At 43.6% G+C, this 16,463-nt stretch overlaps 1 protein-coding gene across 8 annotated transcripts in view; it reads left to right on the top strand.

Annotated features, from left to right (window-relative positions):
* Nucleotides 1-16,463, top strand: part of SCAMP1 (secretory carrier membrane protein 1) — a 104,023-nt gene that overhangs the window by 17,766 nt on the left and 69,794 nt on the right. For 3 of the 8 annotated variants that reach the window (XR_005600935.1, XM_039545949.1, XM_039545951.1), the window contains exon 2: nucleotides 9,911-9,988. The exons of 2 other annotated variants lie outside the window; for them this stretch is intronic. Coding sequence is in view for 2 of the 6 variants with exons in the window: in XM_039545949.1 (XP_039401883.1) it covers nucleotides 9,911-9,988 (78 nt within the window). In the remaining 4 variants the exon portion in view is untranslated. Of the gene's footprint in view, nucleotides 1-298; nucleotides 383-1,000; nucleotides 1,123-4,867; nucleotides 4,914-9,910; nucleotides 9,989-16,463 lie in introns of those variants that run through there. 3 more of the 8 variants (XR_005600938.1, XR_005600939.1, XR_005600937.1) reach the window with 3 other exon arrangements.

The following is a 16,463-nucleotide window of genomic DNA, read 5'->3' as shown; positions in this document are numbered from 1 at the left end:
TGCTAGTTTATACCAGCTTGTGATATATTTAGTTAGGGAGATCAGCAGAAATGTTTGACCACAGGGATACATGGTAAATAATTGAGGCATAGGCTTATAAACTTGAGGTAAAAGGATTAATAACCTATGGAAGAAGAGCACCCCAACATCAGTAGGGTGAGGAAATACAAATAAGGAAAAGAGGCTGAAATCCCTACTTGAATGTGCATTGGGCACAGTCTCATCAGCATAACACACGATAAAAGTTGTATTCCAGCCTGTGTGCTTTGGGAAGGAGAGATGTAGCCCTTTGGAGATGCCAGGATGGCAACCATTGGTGATGGTGTGGGGGAAGATGAGGAAGACAATAACTAACACTTAAGGTTGTTTTGCAAAGATTGGTGTAAGTATATGGATGCTCCGCTCATTCTGTATTTTCTCTATCTGCTTTGCTAGGTTAAAGTGTTTGTGATTTTGCTAACTGTGATAAACAAACAGTTATAAATATAGTCTGATTTCCTAAGTGAGACTTTTGCAACCATGCACACTAGGCCTCCCAACTGAACAAAATTTCTGATAATACTGGACCTGATCTTGGCACAAGAACCTACCAAATTTCAGAGTGCTAATTGGGGAAACTAAATCAATAATATAATCAATTGATCAAGCAACACAACCACTGGGAGGTCAGAAGCTAATTGAATTGATCATCAGAAAGGTTTTGGCTCTAAAAGCATGACGTAAGAAGGTAGATAGCATTTTTGGAGGGATACTATTTTGTCTCCTTTCCTCTTAAGCTTTTGCAAATGGACTGTGTTCAGTATTCTAACCAACTTGTTTCTTAGCGTTCAGGAACTCATTTTTGGCATCAGACATAGAATTATTCATTCCATATTCTGAATGGACTGAGCTACGGATTTGAGCAGTGAAATGAATTCAAAATTTTGCATTCAAAAGACATTATCAAGAATGTTAGTGTGGATTATTTGGGAGCAACATCTAGCCCCCTTCTCTTCAACAGCCTCTGTCTGAAGAGCCTTCTTGCATATGTGAAGATCTTTGAGACATTAAAGAGAAGTACAACAAGACTTGGAGTGGATGAAATGGAGTGCTATGCAAAACGATGCTGAAACATAGCTGCTGGTACTTGTTTGGTTTTGAAAAACTTAATACTTTTTTTCTTGTGATGAGAAAGTTGTCAGATCTTCATCACCAATGAAAAGCTGGATCATATGGGCAGCACATCTGTAATGCAGAAGGTGTGGATACTCATTTATCAATAAAGCTCAAGGAGTTTTCATATTAGCAGTGTCAGTCACAACCAACGTAACCTTCCATGGACCTAATTCACTAATTATATTTTTACTCTTTTTTAGGGGGAAGCAGTGTTTAGTAAGTTAGAAGCATAAAGTTATCAGTTTAAGGAAAACCACTTACGTAACACACAAATGTTCCATTTTTGCACTGCTGCTGTTCATAGTCTATTTCTGAGTGATTGCTCTTACCTCATTAATTCCTTCTTAGGGTATGTTTGCACAGCAACTAGACACCCACGGGGGGAAGGGTCCCAGAGCACAAGTTCCAGACCAAGCCCGGCAGTCTACACAGCAATGAAAGGGCCCTGTAAGCCCGAACTGGCTGGCATGTGACAGCTGCGGGTTTTTCTTTGCTGTCTCGACAGACATACCCTTAGAAACTATCCACTGGTTTCCCTTTCATCTCTGCATCAAACAGAAACTTTTGTCTTTACCTTCAAGATCCATCATTGTTTAATTGGCCTAGCTTTAGTAACTTCTTGTGATGTTGACCACTGACTTTATCCTACTAGTATTCCCAGAAATTATTGATCAATAGTCATCTTCCCTCAAACACTTATGCATCTTTTCCATGCTGTTCCTTATGTAGGGAGCAAAAACTCATGGGGGAAAAAAAAATCTGTACAGCCACTACCGTATCCTTCAAATCCATCCTTAATACTCACCTCCTCTGTTAGGCCTAGAAAACTCTGCCTGCAGACTGTGGTTAGGGTTGGTGATGGACATTAACATCCTCTTTCCTGCCATTCTCCATCCTACACCCTTCACTTGAAAATATACATCAAAAGATGTAACTAACAAAACTGCCAAACATAGCCAAATTCACATGCTTGTATATTTTATACTACTGTCCACAACTCAGTTCTTAGATTAAAACTCTTTGAGACAGGGATTGTCTTGCATGTTTGTACAGTGCCAAGCACAATAGGGTCCAATTCCGATTGTACATTTGGGCGCAACTGAAATGTGTTTGTAGTTTTCTTATGTCAGTATTCACTGCAGTACTTCTTTTATAAGAACGGCCGTACCAGGTCAGACCAAAGGTCCATCTAGTCCAGTATCCTGTCTACCGACAGTGGCCAATGCCAGGTGCCCCAGAGGGAGTGAACCTAACAGGCAATGATCAAGTGATCTCTCTCCTGCCATCCATCTCCACCCTCTGACAAACAGAGGCTAGGGACACCATTCCTTACCCATCCTGGCTAATAGCCATTTATGGACTTAACCACCATGAATTTATCCAGTTCCCTTTTAAACGCTGTTATAGTCCTAGCCTTTGCAACCTCCTCAGGTAAGGAGTTCCACAAGTTGACTGTGCGCTGAGTGAAGAAGAACTTTATTTGTTTTAAACCTGCTGCCTATTAATTTCATTTGGTGACCCCTAGTTCTTGTATTATGGGAATAAGTAAATAACTTTTCCTTATCCACTTTCTCCACATCATTCATGATTTTATATACCTCTGTCATATCCCCCCCCTTAGTCTCCTTTTCCAAGCTGAAAAGTCCTAACCTCTTTAATCTCTTCTCGTATGGGACCCTCTCCAAACCCCTAATCATTTTAGTTGCCCTTCTCTGAACCTTTTCTAGTGCCGGTATAGCTTTTCTAGTGCCAGTATGTATTTCAAACTGATCAGTTGAGATTTTCTAGATCTAAATAGGAACTTTGGGGTTATTTTGAAGTAAATTGCTAACTTAACTGAACCAAGAGGAGCTCTGGGTTTGCTTATGTGGCTATATCCAGGAAAATTAATCCAAATCAACCAAGGTGTGAATGTGAAGTGGGTTGGTTAAACCACATTAAACTCTGATGTGAACATCCTCATTCTGAATTAAAAGGGGCTTTAATTTGGTTTAGCTTAATTCACATACAAATTGAATTAAATTAAAGTAAACTAAACTAAGGACACTTTAATTGTGATTAAATACCTGTGGGGACCTTGTTAATGTGGTTTAACTACTCCACTTCAAATACCTTCAGTTAGTTTGGGTTAATTTTCCTGGGTCTCCCCAAGGAGACAAGCCCTTTGTTCCTGCAGTCATTGCTAGCCAATGTTACAATGGCATAGTAACCTTGTTTTGAGAGAAAGTAAACCTTCCGAAGATTTTTACCCATTTTCAGAAACTCTGGGGGTGGGAGGGGTGGAAATAACCTATTCTCACTGTTTCTTCCTTTGAATACTGTTGTACGTGTACTACATGTAAATACAAACCACTTCTAAAATGAGCCTAAGCAGCCTTAATTTTTTTCTACTTTTCACAAATCTATTTGAGCTGAGTGGCTATCTCCATAGCCTGTCATTGCTTCATTTATTCAGACAGGGTTGCTAGATTGGGATGTATTATGCTCATTGCACTTGCCATCCTTGAACTGTGGGAACCAGACTGAGTTCATCTTTGAAATAGTGCATTGATTATTTGGTTATAATAATAATATAATTATTATATACTAATAATAATTATGTTCAAGGTAGTTACTTTTGTCAAAAGGTATTTTTCTTGGTCACTCAGAGTAGAGTCCAGATAAAAAAAACCAATAATGATAAGAAAAAGATTTGAAAAGAAAAAAAAAAGGGGTTGGCCTGTTGTCATTTGGCCTGTTGTCTACCTGTTGACTACCCCTGAACTATACGCTTCAGTAGGTGGCTGGCTACTAAGTCATCCACTCATCTCCTACATCACCATCATCTCAAACTGTAAAATGACTGTAAACTGTCTATAAATGTATTACATGTAATATATGATTAATAGTGGTGGAACCCCTGGTGGGTTGGTGAAATGTTACAGGGCAGATAGAGGAAAAGGAAAAAAAAAACAAAGCTGTCTCTAGGGACAGAGGCTCTCTGCAGGGCAGCAGGCCAGCCAGGCCAGCAGCCCAACCCCCTGACTTCCAAGAGCTAAGCAGATCAAGCAATCTATATCTATCAGACTGAGGAACTTTAAACTTCTTTAAAAAAAAAGAAAGGGAGATGGATTTTTTTTTGCTGTTTTTAAAATTAAATAGGCAGCTAGTGTTGTTTTTTAAATTATTATGAAGAACAAGTTGTTTGTCTGCGCTGCTCAAGACCTGAATGCTTGTATAGGAGGAACTCTTTGAGTTGGCTTCTTAAATATCTTCATGCTGTGATGAAACATAGGAGCCTTGTCTTATAACAGGCTTATTCAAAGTGATACAAGCTACGAAAGTGAGATCTTGGAAGAGTGTTGCTATTTTCAAAATGTAATAAAAATACTGTGATAAATAATAAATAGTAAATAGTGTGTAATAAGCATGTCATGAAAACAAATTATATATTTCCAAGATCACTGCTTTTATAATTTATACTCAGGGAAAGGAGAAAATCCCTGGAAATATTCATTTTTAGGAGGGGTTCGCGAGACTTGACATTTTAGTGAAAAGGTTTCACAGGTTGTTAAAGTTTGGGAACCACTGATGTATGGTGTATAGACATGGATAAGAGTAGGAAGTCAGACATGTCATTTTATAATGGCAGTGAAACAATTGTTACTTTCTTGGGATAAGTACATGTCTGCATTGATTGAAGATACCTGGCTTTTGTTCTTGTCTCTCACAGTACACCAGAAAGCATGTAATTCTTCCCAGAAAAGGATTCACTAAATGTAAGTGTTGTTCACAACTCTGTCTGAGGTCCAACATACAGGCACTGGCTTCCTCCTTGTCCCGGGGGTGCTGAACCCTGGATTTGCCCCAGGCTCCACCCCATCCCCCAAACAGCCACCTCGCCTCTTCCCATCTCTAATCCGCCCCACCCCACCTATTACACACATCTTCTCACCCAGTTCCACCCCCTCCTCAAGAATGCCCCATGCCCTCTCCTCCTCCTCCCAGCACCTCCTGCATGCCACAGAATAGCTGAGCTGTGCTGGGAGGGAGGGGGAGAGAGTTGATCGGGGTGGGGGCTGCCGGCGGGCAGGAGGTGCTGGGAGGGAGGGGAGCTTGGCTGCTGGTGGGTGTTATGCACCCCCTAATTTTTTCCCTTGGGTCCTCCAGCCCTGGAGCACCTATGGAGTTGGTGCCTATGGTCCAACACATCAGAATCTTTAGTGTAGAACTATAACATCAGGGAAGAAAATAGTACACTTCAGTATCTTAAATCTTCCTGCTTGGAAGACTTTTTGGTTATGTTTACACTAAAGAACACAATTGTTTGTGGTTCAGATAGTGCAAAACAGTTGACTGAAGTACAAACAATTGAATGCATCCACAGCTAGCTAACCTGAGTCAGTGTAAGGCTTGATCTTCCTGTAAAAGTTTTACCTGCATATCTTCATCCATCAAGGATGGGGGAAAAACAAACAAACACATCCTTGACAGACAGAGCTATGTTGCCAAAACCCTGACTGTAGACGTTGAGTGCATCTTTCGACGTAGCTAATGTTCAAGGAAGTGGTGTTCCTCCACCAGTAGAAAAACTCCTTCTGTTGGTTTCGTCAGCGTCTACACTAGGGGGTGATGCCAGCATAGGCTCCACAGTGTAGAGAGAGCCAGAGGCTTGCCCTTGTGCCCACACTAGTGCTTTCTTACACCTATTTAGGCAGGGTGATTCTTGTTTGACAGCTCCCTCAGCTGGTGACGTGCTTAGTTCACTGGTTGGAAGTTTTTTTTGTCCTTTTTTGCCATACCTTGTATTGGGTTTTTTTCCCCTGCTGTGGCTCTACAGGTGGTCAGAAATCCCATTGGGGATAATACAGTGAAGATTACACTCTCGCCTTCTGCTTACTGTATTTAAAAATTTCCTTTATTCCCGCTTTCCCCTCACGTAACTCCAGTAATTCCTCCAGCTCTACAGCTCTTTGGCTGGCAAACTATTATTGGAAGTTTTGCTCTTCACATCATCAGCTGACAAGACACAGATAGCTCTCTGTCTGAGCCTGTAGCAGGAGATGAATAGCCTAGTAACTTAACTCCTAATAGCCCTTCAGGTCTCAGCTGCCTCCCACTTTCTCCAGGCCCTATTAGATTGGAAGAGACCAGGGAAGTGAAGAAGTTGGTAGCTGAGGGACTGAGTGCTTACTGTCAGTTCTGTTCCTTCTGCTTGCAGCCCTGGCTGGCGGTGATGTTACTTTGGCAAACTACTCACTGTTGCTGAAACATGAGTCTTTTGTAGATTGAGAAGTTGCAGAACCAGCGATCAGAAAATTACTAGAGTGTGTGTGAATACTGTTGGACAGAGTGGGTATGTGACAGAGGGCATTTTTTAGCTGGTGATCTAAAATTGGGTCACTGGATGAGGACTGCCCGAGTAGGCGGGATTCGGGAATAATGTAGGTGGTGCATGCGTGGCCTATGTATATGTGTGAGAAAATGTAGCTGTGGACGTATGAGGGATGGATAATAGGGTGCATGAGGAGGGTACAGCAGGAACTTTTGGTGACCTAAAATTGACACTGTTGGAGCTTACACCAGCACATAATTGAGATTTTGGGTCTTACCCCTAAAACAGGGGTTCTCAAACTGCGTTGAGACTCCTGAGGGGGCCGCAAGGTTATTACATGGGGGCTTGCGAGCTGTCAGCCTCCACCGCAAACCCTGCTTTGCCTCCAGCATTTATAGTGGTGTTAAATATATAAGAAAGTGTTTTTAATTTATAAGGGGGGGGGTCGCACTCAGAGACTTGCTATGTGAAAGAGGTCACCAGTACAAAAGTTTGAGAACCACTGCCCTAAAACTTCAGGGATCAATTGTATCAGTTGTTTCTCTTCCTACTCTTCCCAGCAATCTGTACATGCACCTACATATTGCAAATTTATTTTAATTGATTGGTGTACATTTCTCTTTTAGATAAGGTTATATTACACAACCATTTTCCCAGTCTGAAAGGCTTCTGTGAAATAGTCAATATTTTGTAATGCTGTTTAATTATAAAAGTTTCATATTTAAATTATTCTGTATCCTCTTTTCAAAGTCTAGCGCTTAAGTCAATTTACTTCGTTTACTGCATTTTTAATTCTTCATTGTGGTGTTTTGTCTCTGCATTCAGAGAGCTAGCATGAAGCCTGCTTTTGTATGATCTCCAGCTGAAATTTGAGAAATGTAATTTTTTTCCTGCTGTTGTGCTAAAGCACAACGTTTTAACTTGAGCAGCAATCACTGCAATCCTGAGAAGTGGAGAGACCGTAAGAAGTTAATCTAGCCATTTATTTAGGGACTGGTGATGTTTCACTTGGAACTCTATATTCAAGTCTGGTTCCATAATTAAAATCTATTATGGAGATAACCCAGTAGAGGTTCCTCTTTACAGGGCCCTCTTTACAGAGAGATTAAAAAAACTAGATTCTTGTAAAAACTAGATTTTTTTTCTTTTTGTTTAAAAAACAAAACTGCATTTGGGAAAGAGGAGATCTCAGGTGGAATATAAACAATTATTTATCCTGCTGCAGTCCACAGATCCATTACAAGGGTTACTTCAGCTTGGGGGGAGGGGGGCAGAACTAAACCTGTTGGTCACTGACAGCACTGGAATGCCCTGCCCCTGAAACAGCTTCCACAGCCAGTGGTGGAACCAGACCTTCCAGCTGCCGAGCTTTGCTGAGGAAAACTTCAGCCTTTTATTTCAAATTTCTGATGGGTAGTTAGGCTGAGCATTTATCCATGTAAGTCCCAGCCATGGCCTAGGACCGCATTTCCCTTTTGAAGAAAAGGTCTCCTCCTCTCTGCTTCCTTTCTTAACAGGTTTCAGGGAGAAAGCTAGGCTGAGAAAAGCCTAGAGGCAAAATGAAAGGTCTCTTCCCCCCCCATCTGACCTCCTTTTGAATGTCTTGTTGAGGAGTTCAGATAGTTCTGTGGATAGGATGCAGTCTTCCCTTTCATCACAGTTTTTGACAGCTTTTCTCTAAAGGGCTTTCCTATTATAAATCAGCTATCTGATAGAGAGCAGCTTTTAGCTCATGTCAATTGAGTGTTATAAGAAGATCAGGATGGAATGATGTGGTTTAGATTTAGGAATAGCAGATATATTTAGGGCTTTTCTTGTTTTGACAAAAATGAAAACCAGCTTTACTGTGGAACTATCAGATTATATTTTTGCAAAGGAAGCTTCAGGTACTTTCTGTGCACTAGTGATTGTCTGGTCCTGAGTCTTTTTTTTTTTTTTTTTAGAGACATTGACTTAAATCATATCGGTAAAGAATTTTTTAGCTGTTACTAATACATGAACATGTTAGAAATACAAATTCACTTTTCATGTTTACTTTATTCATTTCTCTCAGATTGAGCAGTGAACTAAAAAAAGTGTAGAAACACCTCTGTTTGGTTAAAATTTATAAGTATATAGTTAAAAAATTGTAAATTTCAGGCTAAATTTACACTGTGTGTCCATTCCGTTAGCCCAGAGGTCTCAAACTCAAATGACCATGAGGGCTAGTTCATTGGCCCTAGGGCCACATCACTGACACCACCATCCCTCGCTGCCCCTGGCCCTGCCCCCAATCCAACCCCTTCCCTGCCCCCAATCCAACCCCTTCCCTGAAGTCCCCACCCCAACTCTGCCCTCTCCCTGCCCACAGAGGATGCATGAGGGGTGTGGTGGGGGCTCAGGACAGGGAGTTGAGGTGCAGCAGGGGGCTCAGGGTGCAGGATGCGACAGGGGGCTCAGAGCAGGGGGTTGGGGTGCAGGCAAGGGGGCTCAGGGAAGGGAGGTTGAGGTGCAGGCAGGGGGCTCAATGCAGGGAGTTGGGGTGCAGTAGGGCGTCGGGGTGCAGGCAGGGGGCTCGGAGGTGGGGTGCAGGAGGGCTTTGGGCTCTAGGGTGGCAGTGGCGCACGCCAGGGCAGGTTCCCGCTCTGGGAAGTAGCTGGAACCATGTCCCTGCAGCCCCTGGGGGAGGGGGACACAGGGCTCTGCATGCTGCTTGCTGTGCCTACAGGTACCTCCCCCGAAGCTCCTATTGGCCAAGGTTCCCCATTCCCGGCCAATGGGCGCTGTGGGGGGGCGGTGCCTGGAAGCCAGGGCAACACATGGACGGAGCCCTCTGCTCCACCCCTCCCCAGCCACAGTGACGTGATGCCAGCCGCTTCAGGGAGCGGTGCAGGGCTCGAGGGGGGCAATCCTGCAGCCGTAGTTTGCCCACCCCTGGGCTGGAGGTAGACCGGGGGGATGCGAGCCGCAGGCTGCATGTTTTGAGACCCCTGCATTAGCTCTTACCTAATGCACCAATGCTGTTGTCTTATCCTGGATATGGCATGCATAGGTTTTATTACCTATATACAAATGGATATTTATCTAGAGAAGAAATACATCAGTACCCTTTTGTGGTATTGTGCAAGTCTAATTAACTTTCTACTGAAATGAATGGAACACTTGGACCGTAAGAGAGATGTTGGGGAAAGATCTTAAGTAAAACCAGATTAACAGTCAGGCTCTCCTTATCTTTTTTCCTAAATAATTTCTTTAATATTGTCAGCTCATGAAATGTATAGCAGAGCAGTTTATATGAAAGCTGATGTGAGAACATGGTGGTGGCTCAAAAAGTATATGATCGGGAAAGCAGTTGTATACCGCTAATCAAATTTAACATGATGAAAGTCTCGACTCTTTGTATAGGCATTGTCACTAGTTTTAGTATGCATGCACACCTTTTACATAAGTTTTCTTTTCTAGGATCCTTCAGTTACACAAGTGACAAGAAATGTTCCACCGGGATTAGACGAGTACAATCCTTTCTCAGATTCCAGAACAGTAAGCACATTAGTTTATTTCTTGAATATGCTCTTGTTATTTTTTTGAGCGTTCTTTGGAAAACTGCTTTACAGAAAGTTTGGAAGTTGCACTCTTAGGAATGTGAAGGAAATGAGGGAAAATAGAAGATAGGCCCTTAATGACATGTGGTGGATTTGTCATGTGGGTGGACTTCAGTGGGACTTAAGCACGTGACTTGTTGCTAGTTTGTCTTATCATGGCTATTCAAAAGTTATCTGGAAAGAATCAGTATGCGCGCACACATGTCGGTGTGACTGCAGAGAACTGCTCGATATTGCTGACATGTAAAAGCAATATTATACAACTTGTCATAACAAAAAATGGCAAGTTTAAAATACTATTTAAAGGAAATTCTGTGGTATAATGACTTTGTGCACTAGGTTAAAATATGACTTAAATTGTAAATAAAATTTAACATCTTATTCTCTGGTTGATATTCATCTGTCTTGTATCACTGTCAGACAGTTTTGATGGTCTGTTTGCGAAGCCAGGAATTGGAATAGCAGTCTTGCTGTAGGTCCATATAGATTACTACAGTAACTCCTCACTTAATGTTGTAGTTATATTCCTGAAAAATGCGACTTTAAGTGAAACGATGTTAAGCGAATCCAATTTCCCCATAAGAATTAATGTAAATGGGAGGGGTAGGTTCCAGGGCAGCTTCCCCTACTCTGCAAGCACCAAGGGCAGGGGGGCTCAACCCTCAGCCTGCCCACTCCACCCCTTCCCCCAAGTCCCCACCCTTGACCCGCCTCTTCTCCCCCCCACCTCCTCCCCCTTTACTTCGCACGCCGCATCCTGGTTCTTCTCCCCTCCCTTCTAAACACCGCAAGCCAGCTGATTGCTGTGTCGGGAGGCAGGGGAGGGAGGGGGAGGAATGCCGAGTCTTCGCTCTTCCCTCCTGCCCGGGGCAATCAGCTGGCTTGCTGTGTTTAGTTGGGAGGGAGAGCCTGCGTGCTGAGTCCTCGCTCCTCCTCCCTCCAAAATGCTGCAAGCCAGCTGATTGCCACTGACAGGAGGCAGGGAAGGGAGAGGGGAGGTGCACAGAGTCCTCACTTCTCCCCCCTCCCTCCTGCCCAGGGCAATCAGCTGGCTTGCGGTATTTGGGAGGCAGGGGAGGGAGGGGGAGCCTGTGTGCTGAGTCTCCCCCTTCCCTCCTGCCTCCAAAAGGCTGCAACCCAGCTGATTGCCACAGGCAGGAGGAGGAGAGGGAAGGTGCTGATCTGTGGGGTCTGCCGGCGGGAGGTGTGTGTGGGGGGGGGAGGGGTAGGGAGGCTGCCAGCTGTAAAGAAAGCAGGCAGCCAAACAACATAAGAGTGGAGCATTGCAGAACTTTAAATGAGCATGTTCCCTAATTGATCAGCAACGTAACAACAAAACAACGTTAAGCGGGACAACTTTAAGAGGAGTTACTGCAGTGGTGAGCTGGAGCAGGTTCCCACAGGTTCTCAAGAACCGGTTGTTAAAATTAGACCTCTGTGGAGACCCGGTTGTTAAAGGGCCAGGCAAAGAACTCTGGTCCATGGGCCGGACCATCCTGTTGCTCCCCCGGCCCTTCCCCCGCTTCCCCCCAGCTGCAGCATGGCCAGCTGCTGGCACCAGCTGGGCAGCTCAGCTGAGCTCTGGAGTTGTTCTGCTGCCGCTTTTTGAATGGCCCAGCAAGGGGGGGGGCTGCTGCAAACTCCAGGGCTGGCCAGAGGGGAGGGAGCAAGTGGGGCAATTGGCCCAGGCCCTGCAGGGGCCCCCGGCCCCACGAGGCTCTCTCCCCTGGCCCCTCCCCCGCTCCCCCCTTTAAATCAGAACTTTTTATAGGGAACTGGTTGTAAGATTTTGGCAGCTCATCACTGAGTTACTGTACAGGAAAATATGCAAAATGAATATAGCTATCTGTAGTTTTCTCATTCTTCCTCTTTGAGAATTCCGGAGCTATAGCTATGCAGTTGTTGTAAATTTGTATGATTATAAAATGCACTTTAACTTCTGAATCTGTTCTATCGAGGGGAGGAGCTAAAATACCCCTAAATTGGGCATATGAGAACTTGTATCTAGCTGGGCCTCATCCTAGATGCCAGTCATATAACAAAATTAGAGTAGCGTCCTTTTTTTGTGGTGGGTGGTGGTGCGAAGGGAGAGGGAAAGTTTGAGTTTAGTGACAGATGTTAGCACAGTTGTTCATTTTAGGATCTGTGAGATGCCGATGTTTATGTATACTTTATTTAAAACTAATTCTTATACAGATGTTATACCTGAAATGCAACAGCAGCAGCATTTATTTGGAGGGACTTTTTCCTTGACAGGTTTTCTTGCTAAAGGCAAGTAACAAACATGCTCAGCTTCATTATAGTAGGAAGCTATGAAGAAATGTATCTTGTATAGCTATCATGGCAGTGTATAACCACAGATGTCCTTACTAAATCAAGTCCCAGAAAATTTCAGTTAGAAATCTGAGTTCATTGATTTCTATTCAGAAAGATTTCTTTATTTCTGGTTAGTGGTGAAAGACACCACAGTGGCACTCTCAGTTGGGATATGCTGATAGACTTAATTAGAATCAGGGTTTCACTTTAGATTTAAGAAGAGCTGTGGGGGATTAAAAGAGCCAGTTTACATTCAGGGAGAGTCTTCTCTTCCTCTGTCCCTCAGCCTGCACTACTTTTCCAGGAAGCCTCTTTGCTATGTCCTGGTCTCTGGTTTTCCCTCAAGCCCTACATCAATTAAACCAGTTTAGATTGTAGAGATCTTTTGGAAAAATAAAATTGTACATATTGGGCAGAAACTTTCTAGTTTCAACATTTTTTTTTAAACAAACAAAAATAAGCTGAGAGTTCTTAACCAAAAAACTTTATGAAAACTTCCATTTAGGAAAAAAGGGCCACTTTTTTGTTAATTAAAAGTTCAATTAGCTCTATTAAATTACATTTTTATGCTTGGCATAAAAGAATAAAACAGGCATTTTTTCAGTCCCGCCCTTTTCAGTCTATATGATGCCTAACAAGCAAAGTTAAATCTTTCCTAGCTTCAGGACTTCCACTAAACACCAGTAAAATAAAATGCTTAATAGATGCCTGTGATAAAAATGTGGTGTATGGGTGTTTTGGTAAGACACTTGGCCCTGTTTTTGGCCCTGTCATATGATGTTAATCAAGGTTATAGGAGGTTACATGGTAGTCAATGAATCTAGAAGCTGCTAGTAAATTTCAGGGGAGGAGGGATAGCTCAGTGGTTTGAGCATTGGCCTGCTAAACCCAGGATTGTGAGTTCAGTTTCTTTAGGTTGGATATTAGGAAAAACTTTTTCACTCAAAGTGGTGAAGCACTGGAATGGGTTACCCAGGGAGGTGGTAGAATCTCCTTCCTTAGAGGTTTTTAAGGTCAGGCTTGACAAAGCCCTGGCTGGGATGATTTAGTTGGGAATTGGTCCTGCTTTGACCAGGGGGTTGGACTAGATGACCTCCTGAGGTCCCTTCCAACCCTGATATTCTATGATAAATATAATATAAATGAAAACTCATTTAACAAAACTAATGGATGTCTAGGATGGAGGTCCGGTTACACAGCCTGACAGATAGGGAATACTCTGCCACTTACTGAATGTCTGTGAACCTCAATGGTTTTGTGTTCATATGCTCACTTTCTGTTTTCAAAACTGATGCCTCTGCTGTTGCCGGAGTTTGCCAACTGGAGCCTGTGTGTTGCTCCTGTGGGTTTTCGTTGTTTGTGTGGTTGTGTCTCTGTCTTTGGACAAATGCTGTTGGAGCAGATGGTCTTGGGGGGAAAAGCCATTTTTTCTAGGTTTTGTTTAGTTATGAACTGTTTCTTTTTCTCTTAACTGGTATGAAAACCCAAGAGACAATAAATGCACAGTTCTGCAAACAAATATTTTGCGTGCACACACACTTCAGCAACAATGACTCTGGAACAGATCTAGCTCTTCCTTATCCTTTCCCTCTACATTGTTTCCCTTTAACATCCCTTCCCTAACAAGTAAAGATTATCAGTTTTTTCTGCAAATGATGTTAAATAGCTCATGTTGACAATAACCTACTGTCTAGTAGAGCAGATATCCTCTTCCTAAACTGAACAATGATCAAGATAGTAGATGTTTGAGCACCAAATATGCAAGATAAGAACAAAGTAAAAGCCACAAGCTATAGTCTTAAAGATACCTGCTCAGCCGTATTGTACTAGCATACAACCTCCTGACAGTAAAATGTGCAGTTATTGCAGCCTTGCCAACACTAGAATTAGTGACCTTAAACTAGAGCTGTAGACTAGGGTACATAAAGTACCATGCAAACAGAAGCCACGTCTAGACTACAATATTTCAATTATAGACTCTTTGAGGCAGGAACTCTTTTATGAATGGGTACTGTGCACACGATGTTTTGATCTTCGTTTGGCTTTTAGGTGTTAATGTAATACAAATAACAATCTTGGTCACTTTGTACCTTCCAATCACATATTCTTGAGGTTTCTCTTTATATTTTGATAACATTTGTATAATTTGTCATGCCTGTAAGGGTCCGGTGTGGGGGCTCGGCCCTCTCAGGTGTGGCTGGGAGCCAGGCCGCCTCACTACGCGAGGCTGAGTAAACAGTTCAGTATTTAAAGCCCAAGCCCTAGGTCAGGGCGGGGCAACAAACAGCAGTTCAGGGGCTCAGACCCTCAGGCAGGGGCTGAGCAAACCAACAGCAGTTCAGGGGCTCAGACCCTCAGGCAGGGGCTGAGCAAACCAACAGCAGTTCAGGGGCTCAGACCCTCAGGCAGGGGCTGAGCAAACCAACAGCAGTTCAGGGGCTCAGACCCTCAGGCAGGGGCTGAGCAAACCAACAGTACTAAGGTAAGTCCAGGCTCCTACATCTGAGCGTTGGTGTGAGGGGGAGACTGCCACCCGTAAGTGGGGTGGCAGGGGGGACACAGGCCCACCCACTCCACTGTGTCCCAGCCTGGGGCCCTAACAGCGGCAGTCAGTCTGCTGCTGGGTCAGTGGGGATCCTGGCCGCAACACACTGACATTGGCTCGGGGTCTGCTGCAGCCAGACCGGGGTCGGCTATCCCCGGGCCACTTCCAATCTCCCCCTCCATTGGTACCTGTACATCCCCAGCGTCCTCCGCCGTGTCCCACACCATGGGCTCCTCAGGGTACTGAGCGCTGGGTAGGTCGGGCTGCTCCTCAGGACCCTGGGCGAGGGGAAGCTCAGGCAGCTCCTCAGGGTACTGGGCTCGGGGAAAGCTCGGCCAGTCCTCCTCAGGGTGCTGGGCTCATGGAAGGCTCGGCCCAGCAGGAGCTCGGGCACCAGCGTCTGTCCTCTCCAGCGGCCAGCGGTCAACTGACCGCTGGGGCCGGGCCTTTATACTTCCTGTCCCGCCCCTTGACTTCCGGGGGGCGGGGACAGGACTCCGCCCACTTTGGCGGCTGTTCTGGCTTGGCCCTCTCAGGTGCAGCTCGGAGCCAGGCCGCCTCACTACAATGCCAACAGAGTATTATTGAATTAAAATAGACACCCTTACCACTCTTAGGCCAGGTGACCTGCTTCAGTTAAAGAATAGGAATGCGTTCAGAGTAGTTAAATTTGAATGTAAATGTAAAGTCTATTTAGAGATATGTGTAGGAGTGCTTGTAAGCTAGAGAGAGAATTGATTTCTTATATGCTAATTTATACAGGAAGTGGCAAAAAAGTCAATTACTCTTGGAGTGTTTACACAAGGTTATTTTTAATCAATGCTTGCAAACAAGCTTTGATACTTAATATACCTCATGGATCCCATGAGGTGAGTCCCTTATAATGTTCAGTTATCAGATTAGAATATTAACTGTATTTAGTTTATTTGTAATATTTTACTACACATAATCTCAAACTTTATATAGTAAGAGTAAACTCAGTGAGGCTTGCACCAGTGGGAGAGATCAGAGAAATATCTGAGTTTTTTTTCTAGTTCTCTTGGCTACTGTATTCAGATATGATCCATAGAAGGTTCATAGATACCAAGGCCAGAAGGGACCATTGTGATCATCTAGTCTGATCTCTGGTATAACACAGGCCATAAAACTTCCCCAGAATAATTCCTAGACCATATCTTTCAGAAAAACATTCAATCTTGATTTAGGAATTGTCATGGATGGAGAATTCCCCACGACCCTTGGTAAATTGTTCCACTGGTTAAGTATGCTCCCTGACACAAATGTACACTTTATTTCCTGTCTGAATTTGTCTAGCTTCAACTTCCAGCATTGGATTGCGTTATACCTTTCTCTGCTAGATTGAATAGCCCATTATTAAATATTTGTTCCCTACGTAGATTCTTACAGACTGTAATCAAGTCATCCTTAGCCTTCTCTATGTTAAGATAAAAGGATTGAGCTCTCTGTCTATCACTAGAAGACATGTTTTCTAATCTTTTAATCATTTTCATGGTTCTTCTCTGAACCGTCTCCAATTTATTAACAACCTTCT

This window comes from Mauremys reevesii, linkage group 6 (assembly GCF_016161935.1).
Source record: "Mauremys reevesii isolate NIE-2019 linkage group 6, ASM1616193v1, whole genome shotgun sequence".
Classification (NCBI taxonomy): domain Eukaryota; kingdom Metazoa; phylum Chordata; order Testudines; family Geoemydidae; genus Mauremys; species Mauremys reevesii.
Note: the sequence above shows the minus strand (reverse complement) of the source record. Positions and strands in the feature narration are given on the sequence as shown.